The following is a 25,295-nucleotide window of genomic DNA, read 5'->3' on the forward strand; positions in this document are numbered from 1 at the left end:
CGAGGCCCATGAGGCTCGGCCATTTCAGACTGACCTCTGCCTCGTTGCAACTACAAAAGCAGTAGCCCTCATTGCTTTTTAAAAATAACATAGTTCTGGTACTGAATTGTTTTGTTTCATGAACATATATCTCGTCTGCTCAACTTGACTGTAAACTGTTTAAAGGTAAGTAACATGACTTTTACGTTTTTAGTGTCCACCACGACTGCCACCCCGACACTGACCGCAGAGTTGCAAACTTCATCATTCTCGCTGCGCTCCCTGTCTGGAATGCCCTGTGTTGATGTCTTTTGCTGTACAGCCTACTCCTGACAGCCCTGCATAACACCCCCACCTTCTCCCAGAGATCTTGTGCTCCCTCAGACAGAATTAATCTGTTCTCTCCTGTTTGTATTTTTGTTAACAGCACTTCTCATGCTTTCCTTCATAACTGCCTGCCCTATCCAATTATCAGCCGTTGTTATGCAAGGACCAGCCACGTCTTATTCATTTTTGTGCCTACGGTTGCACTTAGCGCAGAACTTATACATACTAATTTTTCAATAAGTGTTTGTCAGTTTGAATCCCATAGTAGATGGCAGACAACCAGACATGCCCTAGCATTGCTGGATACCTATAAGTACAGTTTGTATGTGGAGGGCCACTTACCTGCTCAGTCCTCTCGGGACACCTGGAACCTGGTAGCTTCCATTAGATTCACCTGGTTCACATATATATTTTTAACAACACTTTTATTTGGACCTTTATAAAGACAACAAAATGCTTCATATGAGTGACTAAAACTAAACTGTGGAGTCAGGACCAAGCAGTTAATTAAGCATAATTTCACTACCTTGCATGCAGCGAGCTGCACAGATTCTGCAAGGCTGTTGAGTACTGACTTCTGGTCCCTTGTCACTGGGTGTTGGTAGCACCGTCACCCTGGGGAGCATAAGGAAAATATCTCTGCAGCACCATTTACAGGCTCTACTTTTTTTTATGCCTTCAGTCTCAGTGATCTTCTCATCCAGCAGTGCCTACCAGCACCTCTACTGGGCTTAGTTATTAGCTGTTAGCAAGGGCTTCAGAGTCAGTTATGTCAGAGTTCATATTTCACTATTTTCATGACCTTGGGCATATTTAATGTCTCTAAGCCTTGTTTACTTCAGCGTGGATAATGAACTCTACCTCTTAAAATTTTTGTGATGACTAAATTAGATAATGTCTGTAAAGTATTCTTTTATTCCAGTTAAAGTCTCATTTCCTAGTTTCAAAGGTTGAACTAAGAATAAGTTCTTGTTCTCTATCCTAATGAGCTCTAACACAGAATTATCAGATGGGAGTCAAAAAAACAAGGCTTGCTTTCATCTCTTTCCACTCTGAACCCACTGGGGAGAAAGGGCACTTACCCAGGGAAGGGTGTGGGCTCTTACTACTCCAAACTCCAATTGGGGTTGGTCCATACAGAAGGGGAAGGCTGGGCGCTGTGTAGTTGCTATCGAGACCCTAAAGAGCTAAGGAGGGATAGCAAGTGTATAAGGAATACAATGGTACAACAGCCTGAAGGGCAAGTTCGGTGACATTAAACTGTGGAGGATTTCTTTTTCTGTGGAGTAGTAGGGGCAGGCCTGGCTCTTACCTAGAGTACAAGCATTCTGTGTGTGTGTAAACTACCCACCACACCTCTCCAATACTCTCAAATCACTGGCTCATAGTTCAAAAATAGCATTTATACCTAAATTTAAACCACTGTGTTAAGTTACATCATCATGTTTTTAACCTAAGACCTACAGGCTTTACAAATATGGGAGATTGTCTAGAAACCAAAGAGAAAAACTCATACTAACCTAGCCTCTGTTAGAGCCCAAAGGCCTTTCACAGAGAATATTCTTCTCTAAAGACCACAGTTAATAAAAGTGTTTAACACTAACCACAGGACATAGTATGTGCTCAATAAATGATAGTGGTTATCGTTATTATTTTTGAAATTATTATGATTACTAATATTTAATGTCGCCTATCGAAAACATCATTTTAGTTAATGCTGGTAATTTCAAGCTATATAGCTCTTTCTTTAAAAGAAAGTACATATTCATTTACATTACATATATTTTTGTTTATGAAATGACATAGGGATCCACCCTTTTCTCTCCAATTGACTAGTTAAATTTCCCAACATCTTTTGTTGTATAGTCTCTCTTTTTCCATTGATTTGAAGTGTTTCCTATATCATCTTCTAATTACCAATATACATGTTGATGTATGGACTTTGTTGTTTCATTGATCTGTGCCAGCACAAAACATTTTTAATTTTTGTGATTTTATGTTTTAATATCTGTTTAAAAGGCTAATTCTCCTGTATTCTTTTTTAAACATTTTTTTCTGAGAAATTTTTGAATATTAATTTTTCCAAACTAACTTTCATATCATGTTGTCAAGTTAACGTTGGTTTTGTTTTTCACTGTTCTTTCCAACATGATTTCCAGCAACACTTGGAGGCAGGAAGTGTGTATACTCCCTTTGGGAGAAGTGCTGGAATTACCCGGCACTCTGTTTACGTTTCTCTTCCTCCTGAGACCTCTTCATTCACTTTTTCATTCAGTAAATTGTTTTGAGCTCCTATAAGATGCAAAGCTTTGTGCTGGGTGCTCTGAGGACAATAAAACCTATTAAGACATGATCTCTGCCCGAAATGAAGTAAATGCTTTGCTCAGGTTTCCATTATCTCTGCAGCAGTCTCTGGGGAAGCATTTCTGTTTTTGGTGACACATCTGGATTCTTTTAGCTGTCAACATTCACTCCCTTAATGAGAAACTTTATGAATAGAAAATATTTTCAACAAATTAAAGATAATTTTTTATCAAAGTTTTCGAAGCTACAGAAATGATACAGAATACAGTCCTTCTCTACTTTCTTTTTCTTTTCTAAACCAACCTGTATCATTCCTCCCTTTATATGCCAGAGGGAAAGGTTTTTTTGTTTTGTTTTGTTTTTAAGATACAAATGATTGCCTGAAGCTACTTTTAGGAGAAACATATTTACTATTATTACATCTTTAACATGACTCTCAAGAAAATAGACCACAACATAAGAGTAGTGTTTCGTAAGCTACTTTGTTAGCCACTCTGGGGAAATGTGAGAAAGAAGCACTTCTCAGTCAATCACTTTAACAAAAGGGTCATAGAAGACCACGATTTACAAGAAACTATTAGTTGCCTCTCCGGCATGCAGTTCTGCATCTACCAGCAGCACATTCAGGATAACCCGAGCAAATGCTGTCATTACCTTTTTAACGTCTCTGCTGAAACCGGATTAGTGCAGCTTGAGCTGCCATCCTTGAATGAAGACCTTGTGCTGTGGCTAATGCTTACGGGTGCCAGTGTCAGGATCAGGCAGGGGTAGCCATCCAGGCACTCACCTGTGTCACGTGGATTGGTCAGAAGCTCTAAGTTTTGACCAGGCAGTGCTAGTTCCTGGGGTGGCTGCTCAATGTCCCGTGATGTTATTCCTTGGCCTACACTCAGTAAAGCTGGATTGCTTGAAGCGACTTCCTCCTAGCAGATGATCACTTTCCCTTCCCTGGAAGGAGAGAGAGCTCCATAATCTCACCGTTCTTTCCTTTAGGATGCAAAAAATGATCATAACTTTTTTCGATTTCTGTTACCCTTTAGTCTCACAGAAGGGTTTTGATTTATTGCTAATTGTGGTCATTGCTGTAGCACTTCTTACATTCTTGTTACTTATATCAGTATTATGCGATGATTATCAAAGCAGTTTTTGCCAGGTAGCATCTATAGAAAGTAATCTTTGTCTTTTGTTCATCCCCCAATGTATTAGGTTGAATCATATGAAACTGCAATTCTTACAGTCACCTGATATAAAAGGAATCTGCCTCTCTGTTACCCCCATCACCATTGATTTGACTTGCAAATCTGCTGGGCCTACATTTCAACTTCTTTTTCACAAGTGCCTAAATCATCATGTCGGATATAAATTTCTTTCCATCTCTATCTGGACTTTTTTATCACCTCCCTCTTTTTTCTTTTTAAAAGTATAATTGGTATACAATATTATATTATAATTATATTAGCTTCAGGTATAGTTTATAGCTTACAATGTGATCAGCGACCTGTTTCTAGCAATCATCTGTCACCATCTAAATGTCACCTCCCTCTTTGTACTTTGAGGTCAATTGAAATTCTTCTGTTATTATATCTTCATAGAGGGTCTCCTTGGACTGGAAAGAAAACCTATCTAAAATCAAACATTTACAGCAATTGCCAAACTAGTCAACATAACAGGAAGGGTAAGGTTGGCTAAGTTTTCTAAATATTCATTCCAAAATGAATTACTTCCTTTAAAATAAATTATGTAAAACAATTATAATAGAACCCATTAATTTAGATTCCACTAATGAGATAATTAAGACAAAGCCTGTACTTTGTTTTTAACTAGATATTTATTATAATTATAATTTAATTGTAAGAAATAATCTGCATGTAACCAGTATAAACACAATTGGAGGTGTTATCACTTAAGAGAACAAGAAAACTCTCAAGGCTAGCTTAGAATCTCCCACCAATAACTGAAATTCTGAGTCAAATCCTGTCATTAAAGCAGAAGTTCAAAGAAATCCACAAACCAAAACCTTGATAATCTGGAGATATCATGTGGATTTAGAATCAGCAATCATGTCTTTTGAAAAGCAGTCTGCAAGTCACTTTCCATGCTCTCAGGTTGCCATTTCTTGACCTACGTCCATCATTCCAAATTAGTGAAATTTTGACGTATGGGCAATGTTAACAAAATATTGCAGAATGTTGTTTTGTTTTACCAAAGGTGACTAAAATGTTTGACATTTTAATGTAAGTTTTTGTATCAGATTTTGTAGAGGAAATTAAAAAAAAAAAATTTTACCTGTACTCCTATGATATCTATGATAGTGGATAGTGCCATGGAGGGAAGTTTGTATTGTCTGCTTGAGCCTCGGATGCCTCATTTGTAAAATGGGGATAATCATGACCTGCTTTATACTGTTGATGTGATAATTTAAGGTCTGTAGATCAGTGATTCGCATAAAGTAGGGGATGAGTAAGCATTTGTGCTTTTCTCCTTCCCTTTATGGCCTTTTTTGAACATACTCCTTTGCTGCCCTTGGCTGTTCTTTGAAGCCTAAGAATGAAGCTTAATCTGATAAATGGTTGGGGTTGAACTTTAGGTCTTTTGTCCAACAAAAGTGGGCTGAAGAACTTGCCTTATTCTTTCAACCAACATTTTTGAAAACCTCCTATTGATTAGAAACAGTACAAGGTACCTCAGAGCAAAGTTCAATTGTTACCTCTAAGGTATAATTTCAAAAGTTTCTTGTTCTGCTTAAGTGTTGCGAATATACACGTTATCCAGGGCTCTGGATTAAGGTATTGAAAATCACAATTCTAAAACAAACAAATAAACAAACAAAGAACTCATGTTATGGGGGTGAGATTGCCAACAATTCATCTCACACCCAGTAAGCATAAGCCTTGGTCACAGTCACTATAGAAAAACTTAAAATCATAGAACAATGAATAGATAGATTTTGGCGGGAGCAAGAGCATCTTTCTTTCAATGAACTTGAGGTCCTGCTGTGTGCCAGATAGTACCCATGCCTCTATGCTTAGAGACATAGCCTAGACCTTACTAGGCTGAGTGCCCTAGCAAAGAGCTCTGGATATGTTTGGTGAAGGGAGGTAGGGTGAAAGAGAAATAAACGTGTGCAAGAAAGCCAGAGACTGGCCTATAAAAATGAAGGTTGCCTAAGAGACCTTTTTGCCTAGGGCAGGCTTGTGAGTAGGCTCTTCACCCATCCACCCTGGGAAATCTGGCAGAGTAATCAAGAAAGGGCTTCGTTCCTTCTGCAGCGTGGAAAAGTGCATCCTCAAGACATTGCAAGCTCAGTGGAGAGAAACCAGCTCAAATCCATTGGGAGCGATATGTTTCTCTGGACATTCCACTATCACTTAGTCCGCTTAATACAACCATTAAAATACCAAATCTACACCAAGTTTAATATTCACTTGTCTGATCTGGAAGTGAAACTGACATTTGGAGTGTCTAACTATAGCACAGCCCAGTATGGTAGCCAAGAGTTTCGTGTGGATATTTACATTGAAATTCATTAAAGTGAAATAAAATTTTAAACATTTAAAAATTAAATTAAAAATTCAGGTCTTTGGTATCACTAGTTACATTTCAAGTGCTCCATCACCACGTGTGGCTGGTGGCTACCATACTGAACAGCACCAATACAGACAATATCCATCACTGCAGGAAGTTCTCTTGGACGGCACATGTTAGGAAGTGCCATTATTATGGTTGTATACTATGTTGTACTATGTTATCGTGTTAATTTTCCAAAATAAACCTGAAGCGTTTCATTTCAATTTTGCAGATAAGGAAAGACTCTCAGAAAAGTTAAGCAATTTTCTGCTCACATAGCAGCCACTACAAAACCTGACAGATGTTCAGTGTCCAGTGACTGTTTAGCTAAGCTAGAAGTGAGAAGCCCGGGACTATTTGACCATGAAGCCCAAAAGTTCTAACAGTAACAAGGTTCTATTTCAGTATTAATCTGTTGTGAAATCAAACATTTGTGAACTCTTCCGTCTCCTCGCTCTAATTTAATGACATATGTAAATACTAAAATCACTTATAAAAAGAGAAAGCGTATTTCAGTTTTAAAAGAACAAGAAGAGGGAGTGGATACCTAGGTCTAGGAGTGGGATTAGAGAATGACTATAAATGGAGGCACAAGGTTCCTTTCGAGGTGGGAGAAATATTCGAATATTAGATTGTGGTATAAATTGTGTTTTGTAAGTTTATTAAAAATCACTGTACATTTAATGTGTGAATTTTATGGTATGTGTATTATAGCTCAATAAAGCTGTTAAAAAAAAAAGAACAAGATATAAATTCTAAAACTCTAAAACAGCCAAAAATTTAATGTTGAAAAGCTTTCAAAACTTTAATTAGTGAGTCGATTAACTGCTGGCATTTCCTGAATTTCTCTAATGATGGTAAAAGAAATGATGTTCCATCTGAAAGCCAACTCTGGGAAACTCTAAAAGGTATGTATTATTATCTTCATTTGATGTGGTAGGAAATTCAGACTCAAAGTTAAAATAAATAGCTAAGATCCACAGCCAATACGAACTGGCAAGTATCAAATCCAGTTCTGTGTCCCCAAAGCCCATCTGCGTTATGTCCCCTCTCTCTGGGAATAAGAAACATTTCCATTGTTCAGCTTGAGATTACTTTCTGTCTTTGAGGGTGAAAGTAAACTCATTTTCCAATGTTTCTATCAGTATTTTGTACTCAAGAAAATTCATGAAAAGTATGAGGCTGGGATCTGTTTTCAGTATAGAATAAAAGGGAAAAAAAAGAGCCTGGGTCATATGTTAATGGAAAGATATGTGTTTCTTTTGATGTTCACTAGGATGCATTATTTTATGGCTTTTTAAATTATACATATGCTTATGTATATAATATATATGTATATAATATTATATACATGAAGAGACTTGCAGCAATTGTTTCCATTTTTTCCCTGATGACGATGGTTCATTGAAGAATCCAAGATGTAACGTGCTGTGGTTTCTGCTTAGGAACTTTTGAGGCACTCTCCTCTGTCATGCCTTTTGCACATGGGTTCACAGCCCATGGCTCATTCTGTAAGTTGCATAGTTTGCTTTTTGCCCGTTTTATGAAATGGAATTCTGAAGAATGGAGAGCCGATGGGGCTGCATTCTTCAGCTTTGGACAGGACTAGTAACCTTTGTATCTTCAGTTCTGTCCTCTTAGCATCTAGCATTATTTTCTTTATGCCATTTCCTTGTTCCTGATCATAAATGATTAACCAGACCTCTGGGCAGTGCCCCTCCTACCCTCCAGACTTATGAAGCCTGCTTTAGTCTCCTTCCCTTCTTGGGTCCTTCCTTCAGTCTAGCCCAGGCAGTTTCCTCTTGCCTCTCTGTGGCCCTCTTTTTTTTCTTTCTGAGCCTTTGTAATAACCTAGAGTTTTTTCTTTTCCTTTCCCTCCCTTCTCCTGGGACATGTCTATACTCTCTTTCAACCCTTTGAAACAAAATAAAATCAAAATAAATTAAAACAAGAGACCAATGCTATACTCAGCCAGCAAAATATGTCCGTGGGACAAATTTGAAATCCAATGTGCTATCCGTTGTGCAGCAGAGCCCATTGGCCAGATTTGGGCTTGTGATGTTGGCCCTTTGCTTTCCCTAGGACCTTGAGAGACAGCACCATGATCTCCATATTCAAAGAAATGTTGATGTCATCGAAAAAAAACCCCAGTAATTGTTGTAGTGATATAACACTGTAATTATGGAAATGGACATCATACGTGCTTTATTTTTTCCCTCTACCAATATTCGTAGAAACAAGGAAGCCAACAGAAACTTCTACCTTTCACATATTTGGCAATAGTAGAGCTCGTTAAGTAATTTGGAAATTCTTACAATCTTGTTCACATTTCAAAATAAAGTTCATTTGCCAGAGTCCTTGAATCACTGCTTGTGTGCTCAGCGATGATTGAATGGCAGGATTTGAAACGTCATTAAGGTAGTTTCAGGAAATTAGCTATCTCCTAGTGTCAACAGTAGGTTGTGTATTTTAGCTGTTTACCTCACCGCTTCAGTGGGCAGCCTGCTTTCTTATGAACTGTAGTCATTAACCTTCCCCAGCACATGTTTCCAAAACAAGGCAAGTGCCTCCTTCCTGACTGCCTGCATCATAATCACTTTATCATCCAGACATCTTCACGCTATCAGTCCAACACCTTAAAATGGTCTACCGCATACATCACATGCTTTAGCAAAACATCATGTCGGGGAGGAACAAACTTTCCCTCCCCTCAAGGTTCTTCTGGGTGGTCTAATAATCAAATAAACATGAGATAGATGAGCAAAAGAAAATAATCAAATTTAATACATACATGTGTATGGGAACCCTGCATACATGAGAGAGTCAGAGACCCTGTATAAGGAGAGGTCCAGAGATAGAAAAGGAACATAGATATATAAGATATCCTGAGCTAGAGATGAGGTAAGGTGCCTTGGGTACTTCCAATGGTCATTGCAGAATTATAAGAACAGCGGACCTTTAGTAAATAGAAGTTTGCCCTGCCCTATAGATAAGTCAAAAGAAATTATTTCTGATCTCTTAAGGGCAAAGCCTGTAATTCAAATTCTTCTAGGCAGTTAAGGGGACGGGGGCAGAAGTTTCTCTTGAGCCTGCAGCGAGGGTTGCCTTTAGCTCAAAACTCTGCATACCACAGAGGCACATCTTGGGGTGATTCATTCTGGACCCCCACAATCACCTGAAACTAACTCCAAATTGTTTATATATATAGAAACAGTGTTTCCTTTCTCTCTTGTGCAGGCATAACTAAATTTGGACAAAAGATATATTCTGAGAGAACTCTTGTTTTAAAAGATTTCAAGGTAGTGCTTTTTAAAGCAATGAATGCATCTATAAAACAATCACCCTGAATTTATTCATTTTGTAGGTCCAGATTCTTCCCCGAGTAGATTTGCACAGAAGAATTTGGCTGTAATTTAACAAATGCATTTCCTCTGTAAAGAGAACTTTTTAAAATGCTATGTAAAGTGCATGGATTTGGACACATTGCAGTTATCAAATTTATAGTGTATCATTTTGCAATATGTAAGTTGTATACCTTAAACTTACACAATGATATATGTCAGTTATATCTCAATAAAGCTGGGGTAAAACCACCATGTTTTCTTTGCAGCAAATACAATAAGAAAAATGGATACATTGCAAGATGAGCTATTGTGCTTATATAAGTGAGATGAAAAATGAAGAAAATCTGTGAATTCTTTCTTTTAATCAATGTTGAAATGTCAGCGCCAACAAGGGGACAAAAATGACAACTTTGTGGCTACTATATGCCAAGTCCCAAAGTAAAATATTTAAATATCAAGTGCAGTTCAGTGTAGGGTTTGAAACTGCTGACTCAAAGGTCAAACAACCCGAGTTTGAATCCCACACTGCTACAAGGATTCAGTGACATAAGGTGTGCAAAGTATCTATATAATAGTGGAGACTTAATAAATATTAGCTGCTCATTATATTGTATTTCATTTAATTCTTTGATGTAGTCAGTGTCCCCATTGAATAGGTTAGGAGACTGAATCTGGAGTAATCTAAGTAACTTGCATAAAGTTTTCAAATTTAGGTTGCAGAAGCAGAATTTGGAACCAGGGTTGTACTGGGCACTGTGATAAAACGTCTAATCAGGAATTAATTGTTTTAGCCTGCCAAGAAAACCTGTGTTGGGATTTTTTATATATATATATATATATAGTGGGAAAAACCACCTCAGCTAAAATGACACCCTTTACTGAGAGACAAAGCTGCTCTTATGGACAGCAAATTCATAAATAATATATGCACAAGCAAACCCTTACATTTCTAAATACTTTCAATTGGGCCCATTTCAGCAGTCAGCCATTCCGAGAATTCTTTTTTATTTTTGCATTGGCTAGCGAATTCTCAGCTCTATAGATAGGTTTATGTTTTTCAAAATCTGTGCATGATTTATGAAACAGACCAAATACACAAATCCTATCAATACTTCTGCTGTGTAAATGTCATCATTCATGCAAATATCAACTTGTAATGCCAGCTTAAAGAAATGGTAAGGATGATGTTCCTTTAGTAACCGGAAGGCAGACTTACAGAGTTCTTCTTTTTTTTGGGGGGGGGGGGAGAGGAGGGGACTTTTTAACCAGCTACTGTGTTTTTCATCTCCTCTCATGTTATGAGCACCACTTGATGCTGGATGCCCTCAATTTCTTAGCCACATCAGGCAAGCTGGATTTCCATGTTGTTCAAATAGCCCTTCTAGGCTTGGGCTTCTTTTGAGGACATCCTTGTTTTCATCCTCAAGGTTCATGTCTTGGCCATAATGACCAAGTATGGCTACTATAGGACAATGATTGAAGTTTTCATAGGGAAAGAGTTTCAATGGTGCTGACACTGGAACTGGAAAATCATTTTACTAATGCAGGATTCTGTTTTGCTGTGTCAAATCCTAGATAAACTTGTCATCAGCAACCTAAGATATTGGTAGGATTTAGTTCTTATAATAGACTGAAACTCTTTTTTCCTTCAGCGGACTATATAAAAGAGAATGGAATGGAATCTCAGTTTCACAAATGAATATGGGCTTAATATAAAGATAGCACAAAACAAGAAGAACTAGGGCTGAATATCACATAATTTTCATTGAAGTTTACTTCCTAGCACTTAATCCAGTCAAAATATATATATATTTTTTCATGACAGTGCTACCTTTGGAATTACTCAGATGCTTAACTATAGTCTAATGTCTAAATTTGTGTCTGCAATAAGATGCAGAGTGTACCCATCAAATTCTATGCAAATGAAAAGAACTCATTTCAGGATACTGTTATGGATGTGACAACTTAAGAAGCCACTTCATGTAAGCCACTCTGGGTTTTTCTTTCCAGGGTTCAGCAGATTCCTACACAAGCAGGCCGTCGGATTCTGATGTCTCTTTGGAAGAAGACAGAGAAGCGATTCGGCAGGAGAGAGAGCAGCAAGCAGCTATCCAGCTTGAGAGAGCAAAGGTGACTTTCTTGCCCCTCTTTGGTTTCAAAATGGAATGTGGCTTAGCAGGTATCAACTGAACTGCTCTTCCCCTGCCTCAAATTTCTCTGAAAAACTCATTTTATGATCATTCTGATAAGATACCACATTGCAAGGCTCCCTGATCCATTCACCCCTGACAGAGGTTCGTAACATTCCCAGGGGCCATTGCCTGAGACACTGACCTTTCACCTTTTTGTGTTTGGTTTGGCAGTGAATTTTTGGTCATCTTCCAACTTAGCAATTGTGGCCAATGTCAAGCTAGCCACGCCCAGTGGTGGCAGAGACCCCTGCCCCACCCCAACCCCTGCAGGTACCAGCTTGTTCCACCTGTTTGTTCCCTCTAATTCTGCATGACATCAGCCTTCATTACAGGCCACACATGCGCTATTGTGCTGTGGGCCTCCCTGTCGGTCTCTCTGCTCTTTCCTCTTAGTTAGAATTTCCCACCTCAAATTCATGATAAAGTTCAAGAACTTTGAATAAGTACTAGCATTTTACCAAAGATGAGCAATAAAAGCATTGCCAAGGTAGATCTTCAGATATTCCACGTGGAAAGGCAACCTGTCCCCATAGGACTCTGCACTCACCAGAGGCATGAATTTGATTTTTAAATGTTAGAACGGGATAGTCACTGTAGATCTCCCACTCTATGTCTTTCAAACTATATTTTTTAATTTTTTTTACCACAGACTTGTTTTGTCAAATGAAATTTTATGCACAATAGTAAAATATCAAACAGGGATCGTGGCCAGCCTCCCCTTGTTGCCCTCCATGACAGACTCCTGAGGCATATTGATCCACTCGTTCTAATTTTTAGAAGAAAAACTGAAGCTCAAATAAAGTGAGCTCCTTTTTCTACTTTTCCAGTAAAAATTTTAAGAGAGCAGTGAGGGAATAATGATGCAGGTAATGAGGTACCTTCATTGGCTTCGACACCCGGGTGTCTGTGCATGGTTGGCAGAAGGGGGTTTGGGGCAGTGCCAGTGAAAGGACATCAGTGAGACTCTAACTCAGTTGTTGCTCCCCAGTCATGTTCTCATCATGAATAAATGAGCCAATGACAAAGAAGCCCAGGATTGCAGGAACCTTGTGTTTTGATTTGTGGCTAATTTTTGTTTTGGTTTTCTTTCAAGTCAGTTCTTTGGCCATTGTGGTCACCCAAATGTCAGTGGCAACACCATTAGCGTAGGCTGGTGCTTTGCTTAACCTCTGTGAGGCCACACCAGCCCGAGAGCACTTTACTGGGAAGGAATGTGTCTAAAAAAGAGTTTCAGAACTAGCTTTTGTTCACTAGGGAGTGGGCAGTGTATGAGCAGCTCCACCCTTCCTGTCTACCCCTGAACTTTCTTTTCCCTGGCAGGAGAAGGTATTCCTTTGGATAGCACGGATTTTGTTTAGATCTGAGCCCACCGCCACCCCCACCCGCCCCTGCCCCACAACAACCTTTTTATTTAAGACCCAGCACACATTTCCTGTATCCAACAGGTGGGGGTGTCTGTTATCACTTAAAATAAACATAAGTTTTGTTACTAGAGGGCAAAGCAGGCAGCCTCCCCTGCCTTTCCATCCCTTTTCAGTAATGTTAAGGTGCATTCTTGGTTTGCACTGTTGGAAGGTACTACAGGAGGGGGAAAATGGGTGGGCTGATAGGACTGAATCATTGCAGGCGTCATCTCTACAGATGTCTCAGTGCAGCGTAAGAATGTGAAACCCATTTGAGATTCCCCTCTGGAGAGTGATTTTCCTTACTGCCTGGTACTATCAATTATCTTATTATAATACTGTGTTTTGATATGAAAAATCCTCCTCTGTCTTCCTCCCTCCATCTGTATTCTGTGATTCTGTCCCCAGTCCAAACCTGTAGCCTTTGCTGTGAAGACTAACGTGAGTTACTGTGGTGCCCTGGATGAGGATGTGCCCGTTCCAAGCACGGCCATCTCCTTTGATGCCAAGGACTTTCTACACATTAAAGAGGTAAATGTAGGGCACTCTGCGTCCCTCAGCTTGCCACAAAGCCAAGGCTGGACATCAGCTCTGAGCCAAACCACAGGGGGAGGAGCCCTGAGGAGCTGCCAGTGTGTTACCTCATCTAATCTGCTGAGCCTTCCAAGTCCATTCATTCTCATGAGATTTAGAAGCCTCAGAGCATGGCTCGCATTATCACATGTTTAAAACATTGGGTCACTGTCATCATAGACTGGATACAGGACAGACCTGTGATCCTCTGGTCACCTTTTCATCACCTTACATGACTACAGAGCCATAGATCTGTGCATCTGACTTAGGGAAAGATGAGTTTGGGGGGCATGGCATCTACCCATGAGGAACTATTTATAAGGGATACTGTAAGTATAACCATCTGGGCTATAATCCTGTGGACTTTGAGGTTGGAACCAACACTAGAGAATTCAATAATTACAGTGTTAAAGGTAAGAAGAGGGCAGAGGACTTTGAGAAACAGAAAACTTAAGAGATCAAGCAAAACAAGGAGTGCAACCCAAAAGATGGACTAGTACCATCCAAAACTCTCATTTACTCACCTAGGATTATTGAGCATATTTAAATCCTACTTCATGTCCGACATCGTGGTGGGCATTGGGGGATCAGAGATGAAGGCTCACTGACAAGTACACAGCACGGGGTGACAAGTTCTATTACAATAAGACGGAATGGGTGTTGTGAGAACCCAGAGAAAGAGCGGGAGGGACCACTTGGCTTGGGAGGAGGAGGATCAGGAACCCAAAAAGGTCTATGGACGTGGTGAAGCCTATGGGGTTCAGGCTGGAGTGGGAGGTGAGGGTGCGTAGCATCAAGTGGAAGGGATAGCCAGGAGCAGTGCATCACGACTGGAGGACAGTAAGTAGGAAGCGGTACAGGGGATCATCCAGGGCAGAGAGACAGGAGCCTAATAAAAACAACAAAGAAGAGCCTCTTAGGCCACGGCGAAAGCCTGGGCTTCGTCACCAGACTGTGGGCTGCAGAGGAATTTAAAATCAAGGCTGGCTATGACCATCCTCTAACTCTGACAGTTGAGGTAGGATTACAGAGATTGGGGAGACACATAGCAGTGGACAATGGCTGTAGCAGAGTATGGAGAAAGGAAACAGCTTGGGAGAGAGTTAAGGGGCAAATAGACAGGATTGGGAGATTTTACGTGGGTGGGGATATTGGAGAAAGTGAGATAGAAAGAAACGAAGGGCAGAGCCAGGTTTTCCAGCTTAGTTGAAAGGGTAGATAGTAGGATCAGCTATCAAAATCAAGAAGTCAGAGAGGGGAAGACTTGTTATGAGGTGGATATGGTTATAAATTTGCTTTTAAGTATGCTGTGTCTAGAGTGCTATGAAACTTCCATGCAGGTACTTGATAGACCTTTATCCATATAACCTGGAGACCAGAAGAGATGAATAGTATTTTTTTCTTCCTTTCAACTTCCTCCAAGTTGAAAAGGAGAAAGGATTCTAGCCAGGAGAGGAGAAGATGGCATAGAATCGAGGGGTTATTTTTAAATTTTGATTTTATTTTAAGGATGGGACAGATTTAAGCATGTTCTCCATGCTGAGATGTTAAACCCAGTGAAATATATTGAAAGGAAAAAGCATAGTTGATGGAGTGAGGAGGTGAAGTAGAGAGTAGAAGATGGCATCTGGAAAATGGGCATAAGATTTAGGCTGAGTCAGAAGGAAAAGTCTTATCTTTCTTGAACATCTCTGTTCTGCACAGAATTTTTCAGTGGGTTTGAAGGCATACATTGCAGGACTTGTCTACTTGATAATTTCCCTTGGCTCTACTAGGAAGGAGGCATTGGAAATTAGATTTTAGAAAAAGGAGAGCGTAAAGGTAGAACAATAAAGTGAAACCTGAGAATAAGGTAGTCTGAGGATTGTGTTGAACATAAATGTATCACTTAATGACACTGAGACACTTGCATGGCAAATATATAACAGTTTTGAAAATCATTGTCTTTGAAACTGCATTCTGCAATAGCATTAGTGACACCAAGACATATACATTGTTTTAACATTTTAGTTATTTCATGCCACGTAGGTCGAACATCTAAATGTCTACAGATGTCTCACTATCTTTGCATTGTGCCCGTGTGACCTGTGGGAGGTTCTGCGTTTGTTTATTCACTCATTCAATATATAGTTCTTGAGCATTCAATACATGGTACGTCCTGGCAAATGTCCAACAGCTATGAACAAAGCATGAACTTAAATTCTAGTGAGGAGACAGATAATGAACAAGTAAATAATTCCAAATTGTGAATGCTTTGGGGGAAAAATTGAACAGATGCTGACAATTTTTAATCTAAGAATGAGGAAGTTATATACTTTGAAATATAGGGGTGATCGGAGAAGGCTTTTCTGAGAATATGACCTTTAAGCAGAGACCCAGAGGATAAGGAGGAGCCGGCCATAAAAAGAGCAAGGGAGGGAGCTCCTAGGGAGAGGAATCTGCATGTACAAAGGCCCTGAGGTAGCAAGATAGCCTGGCACAATTAATTAACTGGCAGAAGATTATATGACTGGAATGCAGTGAGTCAGGGGCCTAGTAACAGGAGACAGAGTTGTAGAAGTAAGCGAGGCACACATCAAGAAGGACCTTAAGGTATACTGAGGATTCAGGTTTTATTCTAAATGTAATGAGAAGCCATTGAATACTTTAAAAGTAGAGGAGTGGGATGAATTTATATTTTTAAAGATTATCCGATTGTTGTACAGACAGTTGGCTAAGTAAGTATGGAATCAGGGAGACCATTGGAATCATGCTGGCAGTGAGATAAAGAGAAGTAGACATATTTGAGATATATTATAGAAATTCAGTGAAGAGCACAGGTGATGGACCAAGGGTAGGAACTAAGACTAAACAACCGGGATGGATATTTCCTTAGGGGGAGAGGACAGATAGAGAGGGTAGGCTGGGGAGTGGACATTTCAAAGGAGATATCAAGTAGGAAATTGGGTATAAGAATCTGGAGCTCAGAGGAAAGGATTTGGCCAAAGATATAAATTTGGATCATTAATTTATGTGTGGCATTTAAAGCTATGATAATGAATGAAACCACCTAAAGAAAGTAGAGGGAGGAGAGAAGGCAGCCCTGGATCAAACCCAAAGGAATTCCATCCTGCAGAGGTGGGGTTCATGAGAAGATTTAACAAAGGAGAAATATGAGCTACTTGAGGAAAACCAGGGTAAAGCAATGCGTGGACATCAAGAAAGAAAAATGTATCTACAAAGAGAAAGCAGTGAGTTGTGGCAAATGTTGTGCGATGTCACCTAAGATGAGCAAGGAACAGATGTTGGATCAGCAATTGGTGGTCAGCAGCATGGAGGTCACTGAGACCACTATCTGGAAGCGTGGAGACGGAAGCCTTCAAATGAAATGGGATGAGGAGGGAAGGGGAGTCAGGAAGTATATTTAGCAAGTTGTAGACCATGCTTTCAAGGAAGTTGACACTGACCCGCAGCAGTCTGAGAAGGATATGAAATTCAAAAAGATTTTCTTTCAAGACAGGAGCTATTGGAACACCTGTGCATGCTGATATTAACAACAGAGAAAAAGAGAGATTGATGAATGGGAAAGGAGAGGGAGGTAAAGGAGTAAAGTTTTTGATTGGGCAAGAAGGGTGGGCTCCAGACCCTGAGTGGAAGGACAACCCTTTGGTGGGAAGGCAAACACTTATTCATTGTAATGTGCAGGAAAAAGATGGGTACAGGCGCAGACTGCCTCGGTAATGGGAAGCTGAGGAAGCATCAGCTTGACAGTGTGTGCTTTCTCGATGGTGAATGAGGCTAGGATATACATATTTGCCTACAAGGCAAGGACCCTCAACCTGAAGCATGTGTCTTGGCATCTGAATGGTTGTTGATTTTGTCTACTGTTCCCATTAGAAATGACCAAGCCATGTTCATTAATTGTTAACACTCATTATTTCCAAGGAGAAGCAGCATTTTAAAAGGTAAGAGATGTTCTCATAAATTCCATGCACACTCACTCACGCCAGCATTCCCACCTTGCCATATTTTATTGCTTTCCTCCATCGCATCAATACCCCTAATTTGTCCTGTTGGTTGCTTTTTGAGCTACATTCTCCTTGATCAGTGACTTTCTCGTCAGTCTGGCAGTTCATGTATGGTATTTGAGCTTGTAATCCCTATGTGGATTAGAGCCGCTTGTTTCAGATCTTGAAATATCATACAAGGAAACATCTTAGAAAGACAAAGCACTAATCATTATAAAGAAATCAAAATGAGAAGGATTCGAACAACACTATGGTGACCTTGCCAGAAAGCTGGTACTCGCTCCCAGAACGTCAACACAAACGAACATATTTTACAATTAGAGTGTAGCTTTTTCTCTTATCTGTCACTTAAGTCATCTATTATGCACTATTTTAACTACTTTTTCAGTAATGAAAAAGTTTAAACGGGGAGAAAAGCTACAGCTCTCCTTATCACATATCACGATGATCAAATTAAGCTCTTAAGTGTATGTAGTGACTTTCTCCTAAGTAGCTCAAAAAACTTTCATTAACACTGAGTCAGATCCTTGCTGTCTCATCTTTTTCCTAGAACTAAGTTAAAACATATTAGGAAGTTTCAGTAACCATTTCAGGAAGCCCTTTCAGGTCACTTGGGTACCGTTTAATAAATTAGTATTCCAGTGGACTAACTTAATTTCAAGAAATAACTTAAACCCTAGGAAACCATGACTCAGAGTCTGTTTTGTCCTTATCACAGTAAAATTTAAATACCAGGCCAATGCACCGAAGATTCTAAAAGGGTCCCTTTGCCTTTTGTTCTTTCCAAAATAAAAAGGGCTGGTATTTTTGGCTTGCTATCTTAAAATAAAAGTTGGGAAGATGGGAGAAACTGAGACCTAGATTGTTCACGATTTTCTGTTGGGTCAACTCACATTTCTTTAGTGCAGTCTCACACTACGTGCCATGTATGTCTTGTGTGGGAGTGTGCATAATAAAAGCCAAATTGCTAAATTTTATCTTTTTGCTTTTGAGTATGAAGCTGCTACTCGGAATTACTCAAAGTTACACAGAATTTCATGCCGGGAAGATTCAATGAAACCATCCATTCTTCCATTACAATGTGTCAATGTTATATATGTATAAATTCCGCTTTTCTCTGAGCTAAGGCAAGTGTACTACATAAAGTTATTACATTTTGAAAAAAATATGTATATATACTTTTAGATCAAAGCTAGAGAATTATCTTGCCCAACACTGATAAAAATTATAAAGGAAGTTTTTGGAATCATCCCTGGAGGATGTAAACAGTAGGACTGATATCTGCTGTCTAGAAGTCACCTAGCTGAAAACTTCCCTTGAGGCAGGAGGGTTGGATTAAATATGTCTTTTACCCTAGGACTCAGCAAGTCTATTATTATAGATGCAGTTTTACTGACCCATCAAATAGGGCCATGTTGACAGTCTCACCCCATATTGATTGAAGCCTTTGTGTGGGCTTGTTTTCAAGTTGACCTGTTATGAAACTTTATTTAAATGGAAATCCTTGTGTTCCTGTTGGGCTTCAGGCCATTTGGAGATTGTTATGTTCAAGGTGTAGGGGAGGAAAAATAATTTTCCTTCTACCCTTCTAAATTCTTCTGGCTGGTATGGTAATCAAATTGGCATGAGACAGGTTAACAGGAGAAAATAACCAAATTTATTACATATGTACATACAAGGGTTCCTTAAGAATATGAGACCCAAGAACAGATTGGGCAGTTAAGATTTATATGTCATTCTAGAGCTAAAGAGAAAGGCTGTGTGTGTGTCGGGGGGCGGGGAGGGGGAGGGCGGTTAGAGACTTGAAAGGTCATAAAAGAGATTTACATGGAAAAGCAGGTTTGGCAAATAAGTATTTGTTGGGCCATCTTTAATGGTGGGACACAGAGAGGACTTTGATCAAATGGGCCTTACTAGGTCCTTCTCTGTCTATCACACTTAGTTCATATTAAACTATAGTTACCTATGACAATAGCTTCCTTCCTGAAGCAGGTCCTCCATCTAAATTTTTTTAGGCAGTTAGAGGGGAAGATTTTTCCTGAGTCTTTTGTTTTTTAAAAATCACCAGCTTAAAGTAATCAGTATCTCAAAAGGCATATTTCAGGGTGGAAAATTCTACTTCCCCTCAGAGGATTATAATTTTTCCCCAGTGAGAGTAGATAACAGACAGTATTGTGAATTTTTACCTGACAGCTTTTGACAAAAAAAAAAAAATGGATTATTGAATGTATTTCATTTCATACTTGCCCATTTTGTCTTCCAGAGTTCCAGTTTCATCGATGCATATTTAGCCTTATGAAATCTATTTGTTAGGAATTGGCTGAGGCTTTTTGCTAAGGACCAAAGGAATCCAAAGGTTAGGACCTGACTTTAGGTTAGGGATTGGCAAACTGTGGCCTGCAGGCTGAATCTAGCCTCTGTATTTTTTGGAAAGAAAAGATTTTTTGAAACACAGCCACAGTCACTTGTTTACATATTGTCTGTGGATGCTTCCTCACTATGAGAGCAGAGTCAAGTGGTTGCAACAGACACCATGTGGACAGTAAAGCCTAAAACATTTACTCTCAGGGTCTTTACATAAAAAGTTTGCAGACCTCTGCTTTAGTCTATGGACCCCTCAAATAGGTAGGTAGGTAGGTAGATAGATAGATAGATAGATAGATAGATAGATAGATAGATAATAGATAGATGGATGAGAGATAGATTGATAGATGTAATATAGTCTAATATAAATAGTGTTTATATATAATATAGTATAATATTATATAATATGAATAGTGTTTCATTTTTCTAGTCCTCTGAAATTAATTATGGAATATGAACATAAGTGAATTATTATTGATAGCAATTTTATTTCTGCATTCCAGAAATATAACAATGATTGGTGGATAGGAAGGCTGGTGAAAGAGGGCTGTGAGATTGGCTTTATTCCAAGTCCACTGAGATTGGAGAACATACGGATTCAGCAAGAACAAAAAAGAGGACGTTTTCATGGAGGGTAAGATTTCTTCCATTCTATAAACTTTTCATTTTCTTTTTGGTGAGGGTAGGAACATTAGGCGATATTTTCGGGTTTGCTCATTAGGTTCATAATGCATGCTTTCCATAATGTGCATTTTTGTGTGTATAAGGTATTTCTGTAATTTAACATTTCAGATAGTTTACTCTTCCTGACTCCTAGCATCACTAGGATCAACATGAATTCCATACTTTTCTTTAGCCTCAACAAACTCTCCTTGGAACCTAAGCTTTCCTTTTTAGAGTCATGGAGGGCATCCTTTCTCAGTACAGGAAGTGGGAACCTAACCTGAGCTGGCATCACGGTTCTTCTCAGTTTCCTTTCAGAGACTCTCTCGTAAGTCGGCATGGAATGTGATGGTACACGCAGGTCTCAGTACTAGCAGCACCTTCTTCACCTAGGGCTTTCTGTAACATGTACCATCTCTTGGTAATGGAGTGAAGACTCTGCCTAGCTTCGAATGCATCATGAGCTTCATGAGCCTTTAGCAAACTCATGAAGTAGCTACATAGATCTCAGAGTGCAGATATTTAAAGGTCCTATAAATACACCAAAGCTTAGAGAAATCAGAATCCTATTGAACCTGCACATGTTATGTGGCTACACTGAAGCATTGATTTGATGCTTCTTCCAGGACTTACTGCTTGTTTTGAACTGTGTTTGACATCCCATTGGTGCCCTGGTGACCAGTGTTAGCTAAGCAAGCCATTAACAAGAACTTTCCTGTCAGTGATTCTTCTGATTTCTGCATCAAATAACTAAGATATTTTTGCAAAATGTTTCCAAGTCCCAGTTAGTTCTCCTACTTTTTCTGAGAAATGGGGTCAAAGAAAACATTTGGACAGATTTTTGAAGTTCTCTATAGCAAGATTTGGTGTGTTTTGAATTATTTGGTAAGATTAAGGCCAAAGAAAGCTTTGTACTTTCAAGTTCTATTTTCAAGGAATCTACGGAATGACTCTTAAGTTCCTTTTCCATATCCTAGGAAATCCAGTGGAAATTCTTCTTCAAGTCTTGGAGAAATGGTATCAGGGACATTTCGAGCAACACCCACATCAACAGGTGAGGGCTTTAGTAAAAGTCTTTTTAATGGAATATATTCCTTGCTTAATATTTGAACATACATACAGGTATTTTTACTGATTTGGAAACAATTTTAAAAGCTTGATTGAAATATTTTGTACTTGATATTTCATGATACCTTTGCTTTCTATAGTAATTTGATTTGATTTAAAGGGCACTTGTGGTACTAAAAATTCAGATATGTGTCATATAATTTTGAAAATTACCCACCATTGTGTAAACCAATTTGAAGCAAATTCATTATTCCATTCAAGAACCTAACGAGCTTTAAGATGGTGAGGGGCAATTTTTTTAAAAAAGTTGTAGACTCTCAAGAAAATGGTCTGTTTCAGTCTCTGTGGGAAACTTTAAAATGTGTTGTTACAGCTCAGGCTGTGGAGAATGGGAGGGTTGAGGCAGACAATGAAGCTAGGCCCAGGTGACCTCAATTCTATTCATACAGCAGACAACTGAGTCTGGAATTAACAGTAATGAAGGGACAGTGGTGGTCCAATCAGAAGTTGTTGAGCATTTGTAAATTGTGGAGGTATTCAAGTAGGAATTTTTCTTCTACTGCATTCCTTGACTTCTATAGGCTTATTTCATTCTGGCTCAGAACTAATGCTGCATTAAGGCATCCAGTATTACCAATTCAGAATGACAAGTCCAAGGTCTGTTCTATCCTACCATACCTGTAGGAGACTGGACTGGTTCTGGAACAACTCTGAGTATCTGGGTTCTTTTTCCTGTGAATACTTCCTTAACTTAGGGTGGTTCCGAACCAAACCAGGTGTTGGGGTTGTCCCCAGTTGGACTGGACCTGCGTAGATGACCACAAAACCACTTTAATGAGATATTTAGTACATTTTGCATCATCCCCATTTGTCGGACATTTAGAGTATTGCAGCTATTACAAACAAGAAAGAACAGAAACAACTGGTTATAAACTTAATTGAAGGTAGGAAAAACGTGTCAATATCCTGGAAAGTGAGCAAAAAGACTTAAGAATGCAAAATTTTCTCACGGTTCATCAAATTACAAATCTAAAAATAGCGAGTGATTGAAGCGATGATCATTTTTACCCAAATTGTTATTCTAAGTTTCTTTTTATCACATTTTATTCGTCCAAGTTTTTCTCAGCCACACCTTATGCTGTGTTCAGCGGGGAGCAGCCCATGGCCCATGCTGGCCCAGAACTTCCAATGTTGTTACGAAGTCTACCCTCCCCACCCAACATGAAATCAGGATACAAGGTCATTCATACAGGGAGGAAGTTGTCTGTTTTTAATGTCTTCAAAATTGGCCTGTCCTGAATGAAATAATAGAACAGTGTTCTCCAGAGTGGGCGATAGTGAAATGATGAGAATTACAGGGACAATTTGGTACATTCTTCCATCTTTTAAAATCATGTAATATCATTTACAGAGATTACATATTTTGATATGGCTCTCATTGTTGTCTTTTAGCAAAACAGAAGCAAAAAGTGGTAAGTTGTGTTTCCTTTTTAAATTTGCCATTAAGGTTTCTATCCATCTATGCCTTGCAATGCTCCATTTCAATGACCTAAATGACTATAAAATAAGGAATGAGTCTCGTTGGTGGGGACCTGTGGTAATCATTGTTCGTTTGACTTGAGAATTACGAATGTTGAAGAGGTGTAGTTATCCTCACCTTGTAACATGTGTCACATCGTCTCTTTCAGACGGAGCACATTCCTCCTTATGATGTCGTGCCATCCATGCGTCCAGTGGTGTTAGTGGGGCCGTCACTGAAAGGTTATGAGGTACAAATACCAGTTTGTTATGCTTCTGTTCTTGATCAGAAACTAAGAGACAGACGTTTGGAGCGGGGTTCCTTCAGGGTGTTATAAGTACCGATGAAAGCTGCCTCTCAGCATGTGAAAGCTGTGGTGCAGGGAGGGGCTTACATGGCTCTTCGCTCTTTCTCCCCTTTCTGTCACTCTTCTCATCAGTTATGTATTACACTGTTTAGGAATAAATATCTCTCTCAAAACATTTACAGTGGAAAGGTCTGGTCAAAGGGTTGCTCTGCGTTAAATTGAAAGAAAAAGACTTTATCTCAACAGTTGCCTTTACTATTAGAAATAATAGAGTATAAACAACACAATGGAACATATAGGCAATCTGACAGCAAACCTAAACCCTGAAAGCACCAGCAAATCTCAAATCAATGGCATATTCCAAATATTTCTCTGCTTCTTTATTTTAAGAGACATACAGTAAGAAAAGAAAAAAAAACTCCACTAAAACTATTAGCAAACATCTTTACAAATTAAGCTGTGTAAGAAGGAAAAGAATAAAGGCTTAGATATACTACATTTCGGATGTTGCCATTTTGACTTTGTGCTAGTATAGATAATATGCAGGACATTAAAATCTGAAGGCAGGCAACCTCCAGGCCACCATTCCCACTGAACTAGGACAATGTCTGGCACATAGTAGGTGCTCAGTATACATGTGTTAGATAAAGCAATAAATTTTTTTGAGACAGATCTAAGAACCTCGTCTCCTTATCCCTTCCTCTTCCCCCTCCTTCTCCCTTCTCCTCCCTCTCTCAGTGGAGAATGTCAGAGGAAGAGTAGGAGAGTGGTCTACTGACCTCCAGCCCTGGGTGCAGGGAATTTCCACCAACATGCAAAGTAGCAGGACTGCTGAGCCCAGGGCTGGCCCGAGGGGTTCTAGCTGCTCCTCACCAGAGGCAAGCACCACTCAAGTGTGCCAAGGACAGGCAGCACCTAGGTACAAAGCCAGCCTATTGTGGTCTCTGGGTGACAGTTTTAATGCCTAATAAGAAGAGAGGGTTTGTCTTGGGTCTAGTGAACACTGCTGGTTCATTCCTCAACACTCTGGAGGAGAACTAAGGTGGGGTGGGGGAGGAATTTAATAACTGCAAGTGACTAAGAATGAAAAACACCTTCCACAGTAACCTACCCCTCAGAAGAGGACTGGCTGTCTTTGGTCAGTCATAGTGCCTTTCCCTTCCACCTGTCTCACTTTTGTCTTCTTTCTCTCTCTCTGTGTTTGCCTCATCCTTTTTTCTCTCACCTCTGCAAAGGTAACAGACATGATGCAGAAAGCCCTCTTTGATTTCCTGAAGCACAGGTTTGATGGGAGGTGAGATGTAGATATTTTTGCATTTTTATTTTTCTTTAATCAAGCATGTATGATAGATTGATTTGTGCATCTGTTTCCAGAGATTGCAAAAGATCTCTAATTGAAAGTTAACTCAGTATTCCAGGAAGAATAGAATGAAAGAGCTCTGAAACTATGAAATTATGAAGTATAGTATTGAATCCCCAAGGGAAAGGGGGCTTTGAAAAGGGAAATTATTTGTTTTATTTAAATGTATGTGTTTGTCTTTATTTTCTTACTTGTTTGTGAATTCATACCAAACTTGTTTTATGAAAATTATAACTTAAAATGTAGAATATTTCTGATAAATATGTGGCTCACTGGTCAAGCTGGGTAATATCATTGGAGAATTACATATTATGTATG

General features: G+C 39.2%; 1 protein-coding gene across 5 annotated transcripts in view; it reads left to right on the forward strand.

Annotated features, from left to right (window-relative positions):
* CACNB4 (calcium voltage-gated channel auxiliary subunit beta 4) overlaps positions 1–25,295 on the forward strand; it is a 208,052-nt gene that overhangs the window by 152,988 nt on the left and 29,769 nt on the right. For 4 of the 5 annotated variants that reach the window (XM_016151102.2, XM_016151103.2, XM_016151105.2 and 1 more), the window contains 7 exons: positions 11,532–11,651; positions 13,525–13,647; positions 20,564–20,694; positions 21,701–21,777; positions 23,244–23,263; positions 23,480–23,560; positions 24,853–24,911. In XM_016151102.2, the coding sequence (XP_016006588.1) occupies positions 11,532–11,651; positions 13,525–13,647; positions 20,564–20,694; positions 21,701–21,777; positions 23,244–23,263; positions 23,480–23,560; positions 24,853–24,911 (611 nt within the window). Of the gene's footprint in view, positions 1–11,531; positions 11,652–13,524; positions 13,648–20,563; positions 20,695–21,700; positions 21,778–23,243; positions 23,264–23,479; positions 23,561–24,852; positions 24,912–25,295 lie in introns of those variants that run through there. The other variant, XM_036236526.1, reaches the window with a different exon arrangement.

Source organism: Rousettus aegyptiacus, unplaced genomic scaffold (assembly GCF_014176215.1).
Source record: "Rousettus aegyptiacus isolate mRouAeg1 unplaced genomic scaffold, mRouAeg1.p scaffold_m13_p_2, whole genome shotgun sequence".
NCBI classification, from domain to species: domain Eukaryota; kingdom Metazoa; phylum Chordata; class Mammalia; order Chiroptera; family Pteropodidae; genus Rousettus; species Rousettus aegyptiacus.